We start from the raw sequence: 18,270 nt of genomic DNA, 5'->3' as shown, positions 1-18,270 counted from the left end.
TCACATTTAAACACCAGCTGTAGTGGATCGCTGGTGTTTTAAAGTGATGTTGTCACTTAAAATCTCAGAATATTTCTCTTTTTTTTTGTTTGTTTAACTGTATTTTCATGAACAGTGTTACATATTTTGTGCCCAAAACCACCCAAAATGAAGAAAACAAACAAACAAAAAAAGAATAAAGAGTTTTTCATGGAGATTGCTGTTTCCAACACCCAATAATTAGCATGCTGGACCCACAGATCACAGGTAAAACGTGACCAGATCTTCACCAGTTTCTGCTAAATGAGGCCCTCAGAGTTCAAACCTGGCAGAACCACAGGCCTGATTTTAAAACATGGAGCCAGCCTCGGTTCACTACAAGACACTCGTCACATACTTGGGTGGGAAAAAAACCTTCAAGTGTGTGAGGAGAAGAAAAGCAATGCATATTTAAGAAAGAAGGTAGCAGAGAAACACACAAGGACTAGGGTTTCTTTTGACAGTTTTGAAGGTGTCTTTACTTTAAGTAAAGGGGCTTAAACCCTGTGTGGCAGTACAGTCTGCAGCACTCTTCCTCCTGAAGCAGCACTGAGAGGGAAAAACACTTTGAGAGGCTTTGGTAGAAGCAGCTTCAGTGACAGTTCAGATATTGTGCTCAGCTCTCCAGGTGTGGAGCTGAGCTTGGATGTGGCTTTACCTTTAAAACAGACACCAAACAAATCTGTGTCATCTCAAAAGTACAAGCTGCCCAAAAACTAAATTTAATCAGTGAAGTTGCTGTAAATTGTGCTTTCAATTAACCCGAGGATCTAATTTGGGGGGTTGGGGGGATAGGGTATTTTGATTTGAAGAGACGGAGCAGAGGGACGAGAACAGAGGCGACGTTTTCAATCCATTTCTTCCATTGTAACAGCACAAGACAAAATGTCCAAGCTTTGGTTGGAAAAACAGGATAAACAGACTCAGGAGAATTAGTTAATAACACTGAAACAAAAAATGTGACACTTAGCTTGTTAAAAAACAGTTATTGTTTCTACAGCTGTTTGGTTGCATTGCACCTTCACATTAACCTTGCCGTTTTTTGGCACTTTTAAGACTATTTGTGTCTGTAAACGTTGATTTAAATATTCAGTTCATATCATATAGGCATTTGCTTGTTCATGTCTGTGTACAAAAAAGTGCGTGTGTGTGTCGTTTGAAAATGTACATGTGTGTGTTAATACATTTCATGTCCATAAAGTGTGTATCTAAGCTATTCAAACACGTACAGTATATTCATTGATTCTCTACATTAGAATGTGTGTGTGTGCGTGTGTGTGTGTGTGTGTGTGTGTGTAGGTTTGTGTTGGTCACAGTTGCCCACCGGTAGAAACTCCTCTGCATTGTGTTTGTGTTTCCTTCGCTCTCGGTTGTTCTCATTAGGTCGACGTGCGAGTCACAAAGGTCAGGCCAAGCAACAGATTAATCGACAAACTTCTGACCTCAACAGCAGACAGATCACTGTACACTGTGTGCATTGAAATCACAGTCCTGCTTCCTCTTCAGAGCAAATGAAAGGATCCAGGGTCTCCAGTCAGACAGAGTTAATGGTCAAAACTGGGTAGCTTTCAGTGAGACCTAAATGGTGTCTCTTTAAATGAATGCTTCATTTTCACAGTGATTACGTCAAAGCAAGCGTCACTGTGGAGCTCGCTTTTCTCTAGGGTTGTGCATTACGTAACACATGCCGCCTGATGGCAATGAGTATATGATACAAAATAGTGAAGAATTTTAAAATTCTTCAAATATCAAAATTTTACAAAAAATGCTGCTCTTTGCGCACCACGTCCCCTAACTTATTCGTTTGTTGGGATTTTTTTTATCTACATTTCTGGAAAAAAAAAAACTCACCATGTTGTTAATTTATTTATATAAGTCACAGTTTCAAACTGAATATTTAGCTAGTAGCTTATTAGCTAAACATTTAGTTAGCAAGGTAAACATTTAATTTGAAAAAACATTTATCTTCAAAATAACTATTTAGCTTACTAACTAAATATTAAGTTAGCAAGCTAAATAGATTTTAGTTTGCTAAAATCTATTTAGCTTGAAGCCAAATAGTTAGCTTGCTAACTAAATATTTAGCTTGGAGCTAAATAATTAGCTTGCTAACTAAATATTTAGCTTGGAGCTAAATGATTAGGTTTCTAACTAAATATTTAACTTGAAGCTAAGTATTTAGCCTGGTAACTAAATATTTAGCTTGTAGCTAAATAATTAGTTCACTAGCTAAATATTTAGTTTAGAGATAAAACTTACGGCTATGTTGCCAGCTAAGTATTTTGCTTTACAGCTAAATATTTATTTGGTCTGTGATATCAGTTCCTCAGTGGCCTTCTGATTACATAAAAACAAAGAATATTATGCAAGGCTTAAAATATAGATACAAAAGAGTAAAAATAAATTGTTAATTTACCATTAGAAATACATTTAGTTAGAAAAAAACATGATTACCTTTGTTCTTTGTACTGATTTTGATCCTTGATGTAGCGATATTTGACAACGGATTCAGAGGGGGGCCTGTTAAGAGGTTTAGCTCTTTAGCTGGAAGCAGGACTGTTCAACCATTTTCAACGTTATCACATGATCTCCAAACTGCATCAAGCAGCTTTCTCTGAGATATCTTGATTGTAAAAAAAAATATATAATAATAAATTATAATTATGTTCTTATTATTATACATGTTCACAACATAAATATAATATTTTGTCCAGTAAAATGCACAGAAGATAAACATTGTTATGGTATGGTCAAGCGTGAAAAACCCTTAGCAAAATAATTTTTAACAGCAAAATTTCTGCCAAACTTTATCTACTGATATTTGCCACCAGTAATAAGAGGCATGTTCTCTGCAGCTTAGGTTCTTGGGGTCCATTATGTGTTTATTAATGTTAAACACAGAAGTGGTCTATAGGGCAGTGGGGAGAGGAGCCTCTTGGTATTAACCGGTAAATATGAGTTTTTTTTATGTTTACAGCATTAGAGTCCATGACTTCCACTGCAAAAATGTAAAGCATGGACTCAGAGATTTCATCAGAAAAGGCAGAAAAGACCTTGCAGCCATCCCCAGTAAGGCTGTGCAAGTTTTCAGGTTCTTTGATAGAGGTCCACATTAAGGGCAAGGACAACTCTACAGGGAGGTGATTTGGAGTGCTGTTCCCACAATTTTCAGATTATTGATTTGTTATGTTTGAAGAAACCTGAGCCTAAAAAAGATTGCAAAACTTAAAAAGAGCAAAAACCCAAACTGTGCCGCGACAAATCCCCAAGGCAGCTAGTAAAACAGTTTAAGTAGCAACTGAGAGGATTTGTTTCAGATTGGTAGAAGCTATATATTCGATTACCAAAACACCAGAACTGTTTCTATTAAAATGCCTTTTGATCACAGTGACAATAATGGTAATATCGATTGAAATTTTCATTCAAGACAATTGTTTAAATGGTTCTCTGAAATCAAACAGCCGATCTGTTCATTTGTCAATGTACCGTTGGGTTTCACAGCTGTGAGCGGAGAGGATTTGACTAATTCCCCAAGAGACCAGCACAAGTCAAACAGTTTCTGCTGCTTCCTCTCCATGTTTACCTCTGGAGCCCCGACACTGACAGTAAATCCTTTAGATTTAGACTCAAGAGAGAAATTACACATTGGTAATCTGACTGGTACGACAGCTAACACACTGGTCAGTTTGGACTTCTGGGTTCTGGTCCTTTGGGGTTGAAGGCAAATGCCCTTTGTTCTCAGAGAGTGGCATAAAAATAAAACTTTGATATCCTGAAATATATTGAAGGGAACACAGGAGCATGGCTTGATCACCACAGGTAGACGTCAAATTAAGTTGCTTACTATTCCTTAATAGGGCCTATGAACAAAGCTGGATGCATATCATTTCTGTCAAGAAGTTCATACGACCTTTAATGGATAGTGGACCTGTTGTTAGCAACTGATTGAATTCACTGAACTGTTGAGTAACTCGGATAATGTTATGTTACATCTGACAAAAACTCTTTAAGTGAATATGCAGCTCAATTCTCCCCAGTCTTTCAAATGCAGTCATTATTTTAAAAAGGTTCCCACACTGGATAATCTCAGACTAACCGATTGGTCATCCCTTGCACCTAATGTAGCGAAAGCTCCCAGCAGAAAGTGAAGATGAGGCAAAACGAGTACATTTTGCTCTCTCAAAAGAAAAATGGAGACTGAGACTTTGAGCTCAAGGGAGTTTGCTGTATGCATTTATTGTTGTTCCTTTTACTCAGATTAAGTCGTATTGATCTGATGCTACAGTGATGATGAGGCTGTGATATTCTCTTTGTGGATGCTACCAGCTCTGTTGGGTCGGAACACAACGGAGGTTTAAAAAGCACAGAAACACTTGAAAAACAAGCAATACAAGACAACAACTCATCATTTCTTGGAGTTAGAAATGGTGAGTCTTGCAGTTTTTGGAAGAACTATTCTGCTTAAAAAGAGAAGAAAAATAGAGTGTATTGAACAATTGCTTTACACATGATTATTTTCCTTTCTTCCAACAAATTAATTCTATATCTGCCAGCCTTTTGAATGACAGCAAACAAACAACCACAACAAAAAAACAATGTTTTTGAACAGATTTAACTTGGCCAAAAAGTGAATCTCATTTTTTTTTTCTTGGTCAAACTCTTAACACTGACCAGACAAATCGTTTCTATAACTTTCATAAAAAGCTCTTTGGGTTAATTTGGTACAAATGTAATCAGTGGACATCCTGTACTCACATGATACTCAACAATTCTGAAAAAAAAAGAAAACTAAGATAAAAACAAATATCCAGGAGGTTAAAAAATAGACACTAATTGTCTCCTTGGTAGTTGGCAAGCCTTGCTCCGTTTTCCCTCAACCAGCTATAACAGCATCACATTAAATAATAATAATTAAAAAAACATAAAAACACACACGCGCACACACACACACCCACACACACACACACAGGAAGATAGGCAAGTGTAATTAAAATCCTTTAAATCTCACCTCCTAAGGGCACTTTGGTCCATAGCAAGCTACCAGTTTTTGTTTTACCAGAACAGAGAACTGTCAAGCACAGGGAGATGTCAGCTTTATCGAGGCAGAGGCAAAAAAATAAATAAATACCATGTGGATCTTCAGCTCTTTTTCCAGTGTCCACTGTGCATTGGAGAGAGCGTTATGATGGAATGCAGCCACAGCTAGAAAAGCGCTGAATCTTGCCTCTCCTCTTTAGCACTGGGCTGTTCACAGGAAACCTCTAACCTGCTCTCAGTCTGCTGCTGTTCCAAAATGTGATTAGTTGATTCTTTACTACACGAGCTTGCACCTGCACTTCCAGCCCACCCCTCAAGTAATTTCGGCATGACTCAGCCTATTGAAATGTAAATGCTCCAGCTCCAAAGTAGTGCCTGTAAATAGGCCAAAAAGGCCTGGAAGTTTTCACAGGGTTTGCTTCGCGACATCTAGATATGCCAAATGAGCAAAACTCTTACTCATTCACAAGTACACTCACAGACCTTCCCAGCTACTGTAGGTTGTTATCTAATCTGTCTATCACAAAACCTTTTGCTCTCATACAGAAGCCTGAGATAAAGAATGACTCAGCCCCTACTTCCCTCTTCAACTAAAATGGGATTTCTCACATTAAAACTCACAACCTGTATGTACACACACCACTGAATATGCGTAGTTGGGTGTTTTACATCAATAAGCATGCTCAACAAACACTGTCCCTGACCTTCTGTTACACTGGCTAATTGCTAGGGAGAACAATAAGCCAGATTAGTATCGCTTAATGTCTTCCCCAAAGACAGGTATTCTAATACAACAAATAATAAATCTTCAATTTAGTTTCTCATTAGTGCTCTAAATGATGTTTTATAGAAACCCAGGTGGAAGCAGTGCCGTGGAATTAATGTCCTTTGAATGGTTGTTTGATAGAAATAGAAAAAAAAACAAAAAAACAGATGGACAGAGCTTAAATTATAAATGCTGCTGTTTCTACTGAGATAGTTGAGCTACAGTGATGAGGTGTACCAGTGATGAGGTAGAAGACGCTTGTCACCAAGTTAACTTTGCTCATCAGAATGTACTTAGCATTTCTGCGAAGCCTGCAAGGACCAAAGTGCCCAGTACGAGGCCGTCCGGGAAACAGACCACTCAGGGTTGTGGCGACACATGTCATCCTCTGGAACCATTTAAAATGTCAATGAACTGTCACCAAAAACATGTTCCAAACTCATCTTGAGATTAGTCAACTCTGGATCTGCCAGATGAATGACCCAAGTCACTCTGCAGAAAGATTCTCATCCTACCTCTGTATTAGTCCGCTGTTGGTGTTCAGCTTAAAATCTCCCACGTAGCATTTGACTCTTTCTCCCCCACCAAACTCACAGCTTTTGTTGGGCAGAAACGCCCTTCCAATAATCCAAAATATCATGAAGATCCTCATCCTTGGCAAACTGCACCTTCTTACGCAATGCGTGGCCCGCGGCTATGTAGGAGGCTTCCTCGCGTGGGTTTTTCTTGTACGGTCGAAATCTCTCCCAGATGCGTAGCGTGCTCTCTGATGAGTACTCCGGACTGGAGGAGTACCCGGAGTTGTAGTTATGGTGACGAGCAGGAGAGAGCTGGGAGTAGGTGGCTGTGGCCTCCCTTTTGGTGCGTCCCAGTGGCTTGAGGAATGAAGCTTTTTGGGCTGGTAAGGGAGATTCGTTGCCATCTTCGTAGTAGAGCGCAGGAAAGGAGTGTCGGTGCTCTGAGCTGTGGTAGTCTGGCTGAACCTCTAAGTGATGCTGCTGCTGTCCAGGCCCAACAACCCCACATCCACTTCCATTCCCATTATTACATCCCATTCCGCCTCCATTTAAACTCACCCCACCACCATTTAGGTTCCCCTTGCCATTTCCACCACAGCCTCCTACTCCACCATGTCCCCCGCTTCCACCCATCCCACCACAAACCGCAGGACTCCCTTTCTCAGTTGGATACTTGGGTGGATCACTCCGCTGCTCCGGTATATCCACACTGTACACCCTTGCGTTCTTGACGGATACTGCAGCAGGAGTACCACAACGATTCTTGACTGCAGTGGTGTCGGCACTCTGCTGCCTCTGAAGGGGCCGTACCGCATTAGCTGGGGGTGGGTCACGGTAAGGTGGGGAAAGGAACCCACCTCCGCTGATGCCAGGTCGCTCCGACAGGGGCATGACCAGGGGCACCGGGGCCATAGAAGGGGGATGAGGCTGTTGATGTAGCTGTGGGTGAGACTGAGGATGGGACTGAGGTTGTGGCTGAGGATGAGGCTGAGGGTGTGGCTGAGACTTTGGATGCACCTTTGGAGAAGAGGCCATGATCTGATCTCCAGAGGAGGCAGTGGAGAGAGGCAGGAGATTGCGGGAAAGAGGTGCCATGCAAGGTGGCTGGGAGGAGGACAGAGAGTTACCGTCGTCAGCTGTCGACACAATATTGGCAGAGGCGTCCAGCTTGAGGGCGTCGATGCAGTTGTTAATGATCTGGTTCACTTTGTCCACCTCCTTAGCAATGGTGGAAATCTCCGATGCAGAGCCACGACCATCATCATCCGAGTCTTCCCCAGCCTCTGTCCCATTTTCAGCCACACCACGCATATCAACAACTACTTCACCTCCTACTCCTCCAGCAACCAGTACTCCGTCTCTGCTCTCCCCAACCATTCCCGTTGTCCTCACATCCATGTAATTGCTCTTGCTGCCCATTGCCTCGGAGAAGGCAGAGGCCATTTTTTCTACCTGGGGCAAGGTGGAGAGGCGGGAAGAGCTTGTGTTTGCTGATCCATGGAGCATCCCGGTGCTAGAAGAGGCAGATGGTGGAAGCTTCCCTCCCGCTCCTCCTGAATGGTGGTGATGAGTCTGCTCCTGAAGACGCTGAATGGCCCCTGGGTCATTGGCCACTGCTGCAGCTGCCTCTGGACCGTACCTAAGCAAATATTGACATTAAAAAAGGCATTCTTTGTGATAAAACAGAATGACAGAAACTTTGTCTCACTGTTGATTCAAGTAGGGAGAAATCACGCGTAGTAGTATGATATAAAATCTTAAGGATAATGGAGTAAAATTTCTTCTAAAGACGCCCATTACACAAATTAAACTGCTACAATATCTAAGAGTAGAAAAAAAGCAAAGCACCCTCTTAAGATTAAAATTAACTGTGTTTAAACAATCCTCCCACCTCATCTCCAGAATTGTTTTCTTTACACTTATAGCCTTCTCCTTCTCTTCTTGGATGCGTCGCCGCCTGAGGCAGTAGTAGACAAATCCGAGCACAATCACCATACCAAACAGACATCCCAGGATTGTCATAATGTAGTGGGTAGTTGTGGATGGATTAGAACGGAGGTCCTCCGGGCCCACAGCCCGCGTTGTGAAAGACAGGCAAGTATGGTTGTATCGTTGAGTTTTACTTCCGGACGCCACGCAGTAGGTGTAGTTGGTGTGTGGTTTCAGCTTATCTATGGGGATCTTCTCCTTCTTCTTTGTGAGGGACATAATTTCTGTTGCAAAGGTATCATTATACTGGGAGAGGATGTACATCTTAGTGTACGGTTTTGGAATCTGCACAAGAAGAGATGCCGTGTAGAGGGAGACCGACTCCAGCTTAATGGAAATCTGAGGAACGTAGTTGGGATCGGCGGTAGCTGTGGTTGGCTGAGGGTACAGACCTGGGTCAGAATTGTCTAAACCCATCCCTGAGCCATCTGGATCTGGCATCTGGGAGGTCATCCCTGGAATAATCACACCATCCCGACAGGCAGACAGGAGAATATTCCGAGCATTCCTTCCCTGCCCAGGCGCTTGGCCCAGGAGGGGATACCCTGTCAGTTCTGGTGGAGTTTCACATTGGAGCCGGTCGTAAGTGTGGGTGACATTGTTGAACTCCTCTAGCCAAGTCAGAAAACTGTAGAGCTCGCACCCACAATGGAACGGGTTCGCTGCTAGTTCACAGACCATTAGCCTGTTGAGGGAAGTGAAGGTAGAGGGGTCAAGACGGGCCAATTTATTTGAAGATAGATCCAGGCTGCTCAGGTTGGGGCACTCCCAGAAGGCATTGGTGGCAATGACCTCAATGAGGTTGTGTTGTAAAAAGAGGCACTGCATTCGGCCCAGGCCTCTCAACATTCCTTCAGTCAGATTGGTCAGTTTGTTGTAGCCCAGTTGTAGAACCTGACAAGGAAAGACGGAGTAGGTACTTCAAACATTTTAGAAAAGTGCAACCGAAATAATTTCCATAGTATTTATTTAATTTTGTTAACAGCATCTACACATATTACATTTCTTAAAGAAATATGTGAAATAGTGCAATATGCTATATCACATAGTGCATGTGTGGTGTAGTTTATCACATTTAACATGTGAGTCAACTTGGGGGAAAGGCACTTAACCCCAAGTAGTATGAATGTGAGAATGTGGCTCTAGTGTAAAGCTTTGTGACTGACTGGAAAAGCGCTGAATAAGTTCAGTCCATATTCTACAAGTTTACCAGCTATTGTAACTATTGTAATGATGAATGAAGCTGGAGACTTTGTATCACCACAAACACCTGAAGAGAAAACTTTGCAAAAACGATGATATATGCACTGTAATATTTCTTTATTATTTAAGAAGATTTTTAATAGTAACTTAAAGACTGTGTATCTTTTAAGATATGTAAATTCCAACAGAACAGCCCAACTCTACCTTCTTTTCCCAAGCATGTGAATGAACATTGGGTGATCACAAAAGAATGTCAATTGATAAACCAAGAGTGCTATTGCATCTCGTGTTCAGTGTTTGCTGCAGAACAAGCATACAAGTGTAACATTGATAAGCAAAACCTTTGCTTCCTGCCTATAGGTTTCTAGTTTCAGCTGTTTGACAAGCGCCAAATATTCAAAAGTGAAATTAAAGTGACGCAAACAATCACAAAAAAATCAGAGCTCTGTCTATGACTACCGACCTGAAGGTTTGCCTGTCCAGCGAAGGCCCCATCCTCAATGTAGCTGATCTCATTCTTGGTTAGATTGAGATCTGTTAGGTTTGTGAAGCGGTACATGGAGGTAAAGAGCACAGCCTTGAGTTTGTTCTCATTCAGCCTCAGGTCATGAACCTGAAGGGGACAAAAAATGTATTTAAGATATTTAAGATATGTACTGCAGTGACAGATAAACATTCTCTACCAATAGTAAACCAAAGTTCTTTTTGCAGATAACCAGGCATTTTATTTCAACATAAACACAAATATAGAAGTATTGCTACTTGTATGCACTTATTTCCCTCTTATATACTCAGTTGAGTTATTGTTATAATGAAAGTGAAAAGAAGTGGCATGTAGTTCCAATGAGGTGACCTATTGAAGCCGCCTTATACCAGGTTTAGCATTTTTGTTATGTGGAAAATGCTATCAGTTTTTGCCAGATGATGTATTCTGCTTCTTTAATCGCTGAGTACATGAATAGAAAAAAATCAATGCGTAAGCCATAACTTTATTCTGCTGAATAGAAGCAGTACAGAGCAGAACTATTTTTGGACCAAAAGAGTAACGATCAAAAGTCAGCAAATGTCTTCAGCTATTACAGCTAGAGGCGACTGACCAGGCAGGCGCAGAGTCTGGGAGTAACAACAGACTCAGACCTGAACCTTCGGAGCCACACAGAGAGAGTTACAACGTCGGCCTTCTGTCACCTGAAGAACATTCCAGAATTAAAGGACTAATGTCCCAGCTAGATCAAGGGAAACTCATCTGTCTTTAGTTGAACTGATAACTACAACAGTGTCTTCAAAATCAGACAACTCCAGAACGCTGCTGCTGCTGTTCTCACTAAAACCAGGAGCACATCACTCCAGGTCTAAAGTCACTACACTGGATCCCCGTAGCTCAGAGAATAAACTTTAAAATAATGTTAGTTTAAACAACACTGAATGGCTAAGCACCAAAACACATTAAAGATATATTGTATCAACTTTCCAAACCTCTCAGGCCTTCTGATTCTAGTCTGCTCCACATCCCCAGAACCAGAACCAAACACGGAGAAGCAGCATTAAGTTTTCCTCTAATCTTGAACAAACTTCTAGAAAACTGCCGAAACACAGAGTTCCTCTGAATCACAGCTAAAAAAAACCCCATTTGTTTAGAGTGGCTTTTGATGAGTAACAGCTGGAACATCACAAATTGTAATCTGTTTCTCATTGTCTCATCATTTTCCTCTATTTTGCCACTGCAATGTGATGTTTTTCTCCTTTGTTTTTCATTTCCTTTTTAATCATGTGAAGCACTTTGAATCGCCCTGTTGCTGAAATGTGTTAAGCCACTGCAGTTCAGTTGCCTATTGCCTCACCTTGCCGGCCTTTGTAGAAAGTCATTCAAAAGCTTTTTTTTTTTTTTTTTTTTTTTTTTACAATGATTTACTGATTTTGTGAATTAGTAACTTTGCAAATTTTCTTAACTTGACAGTTTATTATTTAACAGAAAAGAGGAATGTGAGACAATTGCACAATGAATAAAATGTGCTGATCCTAATGTAACTAACCCTGCCAGCATTCCTAGGTGGGCCCCATATGGGGGAAACGAAGGCTGACATATGGGTCCCATAGGTCCCATAATCATGAGTTTGCCCATGTAGGGCCACCGCCCACATGGGCCCTACATGGTGGTGGGCCCACATGGGTTTGCCCATTTAGGTAATCTTTAAAAAGCATAACGACTTTATAAAAGTGTCTGTTTTTTGAACAGGAACATTTAGAGATGTTTCATCAGGATTTCAGAGGAAAATGTTAGAATAATCTGTGTTTGGGGGGGAGGTGTTCTACAGTTTATGGACATTTATTTAGGTCAAAATAATTTGGAATATAATGGAAAAGAAAAATGTGTTGAATGTGCTGAATAATTCTCTACATTCACTGACACAATCATGAATTTCTTGATATGAAGCCTCATGACACAGGGATCCTCAGCACAGTGGAAACACAAAGACTGAATCATTCAAAAGAAACAATTAAGATGCTGTAATGGACTAGTCAAAGTCTAGACCAGGGGCTTCTAAACCAAAGGTCACAATCGAATGTCTAGATAAGGTCAGATTATTATTACATTGGACTATAGCTAACGAGCAAAATAAATTACCCTTCACATGAGCTTACAGGTTCTTGTATATTTATATGTATTAAAAATATAGAGCGTGTTCCAATTTCATTTTCCTGCCCTTCACCTAAAACACACCTTACTTTTCCATTCCTTTATAAAGGGCTCCTTTACACATCTGTATCTTGATTCACTGAGAATTTTTCATCTCACCAAATCTCAATTTATTCGACTTTTTAGTCTATTTTGTAACAGATCAGCATTTTTAGCTGCTAAGCCTTGTTAAATGGCACACTGGCTGCCTTTTTTTTTTTTTAAGCGTAAAGTCATCAAGTTATCAAATGAAATCAACAGAATATTAAAACAACAAAGTGAGAAAAAGCAGCATTATCAGCAGCTTTCTGTGTGTCAGGGAGGAACGTTGTTCATTCTGGGCGGAAGAAGTTCACCGATAACCTGGAACTGACCGTGCTGTTGATGTGCTGGGGGATGGTCTCGTACGGAGGCTGGTTCTGACTGCAGATAGCCAGCCAAACGTAACCTTTGTCCCCCTCTATCAGCCAGCAGTCCCCTGTCACCGCAGCAGGCAGGTGCAGGAGCAGCAGTGCAGGAAGGAGGACGGGAAGGAGCAGGGAGGGAGACGGGGAGGACGAACGCTGTCTGGCGGCCATGGTTTGAATTCAGAGTGTTTGATGTCGCCTCCCTTGAAAGGAGTAGGGAGAAGAATAAAAAAAAACAGAAAAGAAAAGGAGCTGACGGGGAAGGGTGAGGAATGGGGGAGCAAGGGGAGGAAAGGTAGAGAGCAGCAGTTCAAATTCAAAACTGGGAGCGGTTCAGGTCGGGGCGAGGAGCGCGGAGGAAGGTCGGAACGGAACGGGACGAGGTCTAGTTGACGATTAAAGCAGGAGTTGGAGCATGGCAGTCAGTCCCGTTTCCATTTTAGGTGTTCCATGTCAGCGGGTTTGGCAGGACGTCACCCCAGCAGCAGCTCATGGCGCTCGACGACGGCGGTTTTAATTGAATGGATCAGGCGGGAGTGTCTCTCCTAGAAAGGTTCCGGGTCTGCAAAAACAGAGAGAGACAAAAAAAAATGGAGAGAATCTATTATTGATCGTAACGTTTAGAAAATCATTAGCAGTTTGTTGTGATCTCGGCTGAACCACTTTGCGACTGTACAGCCGTAATGAATTCAGAAACTTTAGATGCATTTTTAATATTAATAAAGCTCAGAAGTGTTCTGACTTTTGCAATGTAATTAGATGTTAATTGCTCTGTAATTACTCGTTTGTTGATCTGATTAGTGAAGAAGTTACAAATCTTCATTTACATTTGTTAGTATACGAAGCAGGAACAAACACTCTGATATTATAATCAGTTCTGTCATCATTTACAAGATTTGCTATTTTGAAATTCTCTCACTACTGGATAGATGAACAACATGGAACAATGTGAGGGGAATCAGTGAGACGGGTTAAGATGAAGACAGAAGGGCTGCTGTAATTTGCATGTTTGACAGGAGACCAGCTGACATTTAGCTATTTACCTTTCCTCAGGGATTAACCATGGATTAGCGTCTAATCCAGCGTAAAATATTATGTATCTCATCACGGCAGCATCCGGTCTTTTAATTTGTTACTAAAGTTTTGATTCCCTCCGAGGAAAAAAAAGTCTCAAGAAGAAGACATGAATGAAAAGGACGTTATAGTAAATGTAAGAAAGAAAATTACTTTTCTTCGATTTTGGGAATTTTAAACTATTTTTCACTATTAGATTTTTTTTTCTCCCTCACAGAATAAAAGAAAAAAAAGATGGAAACCCAAAAGTACACAGTGTGTGATCTGGAAGCACATGATGATTATAGATCATATTTGGGCAGATCAAAAGAATCTTAACATCTGACTTCTTACGTGTCACAGCGAGCCAGTAGCTGTCATGCTAATTAAAATTTCATCAGATGTTGAAGCTACGCTGTAAAAAAAAAACCCTGGCATCTCTGAAAAATAGAGAGAGTCCTCACCTCCAAGATGGAGGTTAGAATGTAGGAATTTGTCTGTTTCGTGCCTCTGGTACGGTCAGCGGATGGAAAAGTTAGCTACGTCAGAATTTATTCGCTGCCCTTTAATAAGTTAAATCTTTTTCGGAAAAGCCAAAATACACCTCAAGTGAAAGTGAAAACTTTTTTATTTTCACAAAATTGAAGATTTTGCCATTTCCATTAACTGTTTCTAAGGTGATACAGATCAAAATTGCTTTTGTTTTCCTCCTGGTAACTATTACACCTCAATGTAGACCTGCACTGGGTCAGCGTCTTACAAACACTCTGCACAGTTTGTTTTTCCACATTTACTTAGTGAGTTAAGCTTTTCATGACTTTTAGAGGAGTTAACTTACATCTGTTGAAAACAAGGATTTTAATCAAATTAAAGATGTTTCAAACCGTTTTGGTGGCAGTGCCAAACGATGGAGCGGTTCTGGTTCTGTAAGCTCACTGATAAATTAGCCTCCGGTGTTCTTTCCTACAGCTGTGCTATACAGTAGCTAACATGTGGCCTCTAATAAAAACAGCCCTCTGTCCTGTGGCTTCAGCTCTCAGGCTGACTGATTTCACTATTTAGAAGCAGCAGATGGAGAACAGTGTTGACAATAATTGTTAACTTGAAAGTTTAACATTTATTCTCTCTTTTTTTTTTGTCTGAATTATGTTGACTCGGGTTGAACTCAAGCGAAAGCCGCACATCTCAGAATTGCTGAACCGTCTCCCTCACCTCCCAATTATGCACTACTTTGCGCTGGTCTATTAAATAAAATCCCAATAAAACAAAATGAAGCAGGTGGTTGCAAAGAGATAAAATGTGAAAACGTTTAAGGGGCAGGAATTATGATTTTTTTTTTTTAATGGTTTTTATGAAAACTTCCAAATCAGATGAGATTTTAAAGAGCGTAAAAACAGGCACGGCGTGTTTCTACGCTCTCCTTTTGGGAGTTCATATTCACAGCACATCCAATGCAAACCGACTGCTGGCCTGACATGGTGTTTACTGCGCTCTGCAGACATGAAAGACGAGTCAGTCATGATTCACTTGAAAGCCAGCTGTTTACTGCGCAGTCCAGTCACAAATGCTTAGATCAGCATCGGGTTTTTTTTTTCCTCCTTATGATGCCGTAATAATCCTGACCGCGCCGCTCCCGTCTTATCCCATCATCTGGGTCAGCCCGCTGTCACTCACTGCAGTCGTCTGCTGCTGTATTTCATTTTATCTGACAGTCTGCCTCCTTATTCCTTCCCTTCTCCATCCGTCTCTTCCTCCTATCTGTATTGTTCTCAGCCCGCTTATCTCGCTCGCCTTTCAATTCGAAACACAAATGAATATGCTTCATCACCAAAAACACACCGCTGACGGCTTTGTGTGTTCTCCGGCGTCGCCACCACGCCGCTCTCATGTGATTCACGCCGCCAGTTCTAAGGAATCCAAAAAAAAGAGAGACCGTCCTATTTCTTTTTTTTCTTCTAATTCTTTTACCCTTTTGTATTGTCAACTTTCATAACTTAAAATTTAAGGAGATTATCGCACCTGACAAAAATAAAAAACAAACAAACAAAAAAAACAGTGATTATGTCAGGTCACCTAGCAAATGGAACCCACCGAACTATAACTATTGGCTGTTATCATTTGTGACAGATTAATGTGGGATTTCCCAGAAGGGGTCAGCTGACGGTGTGACGGTTGTCTGGCTTCGCTCCATGTGTTCCAGCCTCTTCCTGCTCTCTAAAAACTCACATTTTACACTGATTATTGGTTCCAGAGAGGCTCTCTGGGTAAACGAGGACATGAGTGGGAGCCTTTGTGTGGTCTACAGTGGGAATCTAACTGGGTGAGGTTTTAAAATATAAAATACAAAGGAAACAAATGAAAACACACACAGTCTTCTTTAGTTACTCTCAATACATGCAATCTTTGGGCATTACGTTAATTGGAGCAGTGTGCTGTCGTTCCTTTTCATTAAAATGATTCCCGATTTATGGTTTTCCACAACATTTTTCCTGATATGTCTCGTGTTGTTTGCTCACTGATCCTGTCTAACAAACTGCTGAGACCTTCACAGAGCAGTTCTGTTCATACTGAAATGAGATTATACACAGGTGGACTCTGCTGACTAGCCAGGTGACTTGTGAAGGCAAATGGTTCAGTGCACTGGATTTTAAAAAATGGGGCTGAATACAAATGTATGTCTCACTACTCAGTTTCTATTTGTAACAGGGCAGCATTATGTATGTTCCAGGCATGTAGTGGCATTTTATAGCACAATCATATAACTAGGTTACCTTCAGTTGTTATAAACATGTTGTATATATCAGCCTGCATTTAAGTACAAAGTCAGGACTTTGTAATTTAAGATCTCTGTTTTTTTAAAAACTCCTGCTTTTTCTGAAACTCCGCCTTCAGGAAGTCATCACAACATGGCTCCTCAATTAACCCTTTAACAACATTTTTACCAGCTTTGCATTGAGCAGTGGCTCCTATAATGAGCTCAGGAGATGCTCAGTTCCACCAGGTGTTTGCTAATTGCTGCTGTCTAGTCTGAAGGAGCCGAGGGGGGCAGGGGGTCTCTGTGAGGCAGTTCCAAGGAGGAGCTGCACCTGGAAGGCGGGGCTAGGTCCGCCCAGGCGTTTTGCACAGCTGAATGGTTGCCATGGAGATTTAAAAAATTCTCAAACATGCATGAAAGAATTGATGTAACACAGATCGATTCTTTCGTTTCACATTCCCTCTTGAAATTTCAACTCAACCTCAAATAAAATTTTGCTTTGATTTACTCTCCAAATATTTTTTGTACAGAGATTTATTGTTTCTGTGTATTAATACATTATTAAGGTATTTTGTAGACACCCAAAGGTGAAACTTTAGGTGTTTTTGTAACGTTTACCTAAAGGTAAGCAGTTTGACGATATATCAAAACATAAAAACATATATGTTAAAGTTTATATTAAATGTATTGAAGTGTGTTGTTATAACGCGAGAAAATATGAGAGAAAATAAAATCAATGGGTATCAATACATTTGCAAGGCAGTGCAAAAAATATTAGCTGAGAACTGTTCACTACTTTATTTCTGATTTACAGAAAACAGTAGAAAAAAGAAGAGACTTAATTAAGTCTCAAGGAAAAATTTAACATAAAAAATAAAACTCTAAAGCTCCAGTGGAATATCTGTGCTTTGAATATTAAGTGATTTTTCTGGACTCCACATGAGAATCAGGGGAGAAAAGGGTCAAATTCTTGGCACTTGGAAGTTGAATGTCTATTTCACAGACAGTAACTTTGGTGGATTAGTTTACAAAAAAATAAGTAAAGATTAAAACTGCATATGGGACCAGAGAGGCCAAGTCGATATGGCATTTCAGAAAAAACATTTTTTGTTTTTTAAAGTATTACAAGAGACCCAACACACACAAGATTAGAGTAACATGGCAGCAGGCAGAACAGGAAACAGTCGAGAGTGACACGCTGCTATTTCTCTTATTTTTTTATCACAACTTGCTCAGTGAAGCAGTCAAGTGCTCACCCAGTGATTCAGAAATCAAACGCTCATCCAATCTTCAAGTCAGACAGGCATAACAGCCGCTATACTTTTGTCAGCCGGCCAAATCACAGCGTTCCGCCGATCCGACGGCGAATGAGTCAAACACCAAACCTCACATCAAGCCAACATGTCCAACCAACACTCAGCCGGCGATCCGGTCACTTATCCCTGCCAGGTGAAGTACGGAGAGAAATGAAGTGGAAGAAGCAAAACTCCTGTCTGCCCACGTTCTCTCTTTTCTTTCAGTTTTCATAAAGCTGGTGGACATTTAGTTCAAAACCGACATAATTTCTGCCTTTTTTGTTGTCGTTTTATTGTTGCTCTGTTTGGTTTTCAACGTCTCTGTAGGTTTCTTACATTTTACAGTAACAGATATCCAGGCCTTATTCTTGTAACTCCCTCACTTAGTCTGCTGTTGTTGTTCTGATCTCTGCTCACTTTAGTTTAGGGTGTGTGTGTGCGCGTGTGTGTGTGTGTAACATTTGTTGCTGTCTAACACACACTCTCCCACAGGCACAGCTGACCAGAGAGGAAGCTCTCAGGTTGTGTGTGTGTGCAGCAGCTTGCAGCGCT

At 40.9% G+C, this 18,270-nt stretch overlaps 1 protein-coding gene across 2 annotated transcripts; it reads right to left on the bottom strand.

Moving 5' to 3' along the window:
- Positions 1 to 4,229: 4,229 nt before the first annotated feature.
- On the bottom strand, positions 4,230 to 13,156 carry elfn2a (extracellular leucine-rich repeat and fibronectin type III domain containing 2a). Of its 2 annotated transcripts, XM_088009106.1 has the most exons (5): positions 12,583 to 13,156; positions 9,995 to 10,144; positions 8,231 to 9,222; positions 7,357 to 7,978; positions 4,230 to 7,266 (listed from the first exon to the last, which is right to left on the bottom strand). In XM_088009106.1, the coding sequence occupies exons 1-5, from the start codon at positions 12,784 to 12,786 to the stop codon at positions 6,412 to 6,414; spliced, it is 2,823 nt and encodes a 940-aa protein (XP_087865232.1). In that variant the 5' UTR covers positions 12,787 to 13,156; the 3' UTR covers positions 4,230 to 6,411. The 2 variants fall into 2 exon arrangements, with proteins under 2 accessions (XP_087865232.1, XP_014850742.1); XM_014995256.2 differs by having other exon boundaries at positions 4,230 to 7,978.
- Between the last annotated feature and the right edge of the window lie 5,114 nt (positions 13,157 to 18,270).

This window comes from Poecilia mexicana, unplaced genomic scaffold, assembly GCF_051168715.1.
Source record: "Poecilia mexicana isolate PSO_F unplaced genomic scaffold, ASM5116871v1 scaffold_2, whole genome shotgun sequence".
Lineage (NCBI taxonomy): Eukaryota > Metazoa > Chordata > Actinopteri > Cyprinodontiformes > Poeciliidae > Poecilia > Poecilia mexicana.
The sequence above is the reverse complement of the archived record's forward strand: the minus strand, read 5'-3'. Positions and strand labels throughout refer to the sequence as shown.

Coding starts and splice junctions, on each gene's coding strand:
- elfn2a (XM_014995256.2), bottom strand. CDS start 12,786: ATGGCCGCCAGACAGCGTTCGTCCTCCCCGTCTCCCTCCCTGCTCCTT. Junction 10,145..12,582: donor CCCAGCACATCAACAGCACG/GTCAGTTCCAGG, acceptor TGTCCCCTTCAG/GTTCATGACCTGAGGCTGAA. Junction 7,979..8,230: donor AAAACAATTCTGGAGATGAG/GTGGGAGGATTG, acceptor ATATTTGCTTAG/GTACGGTCCAGAGGCAGCTG.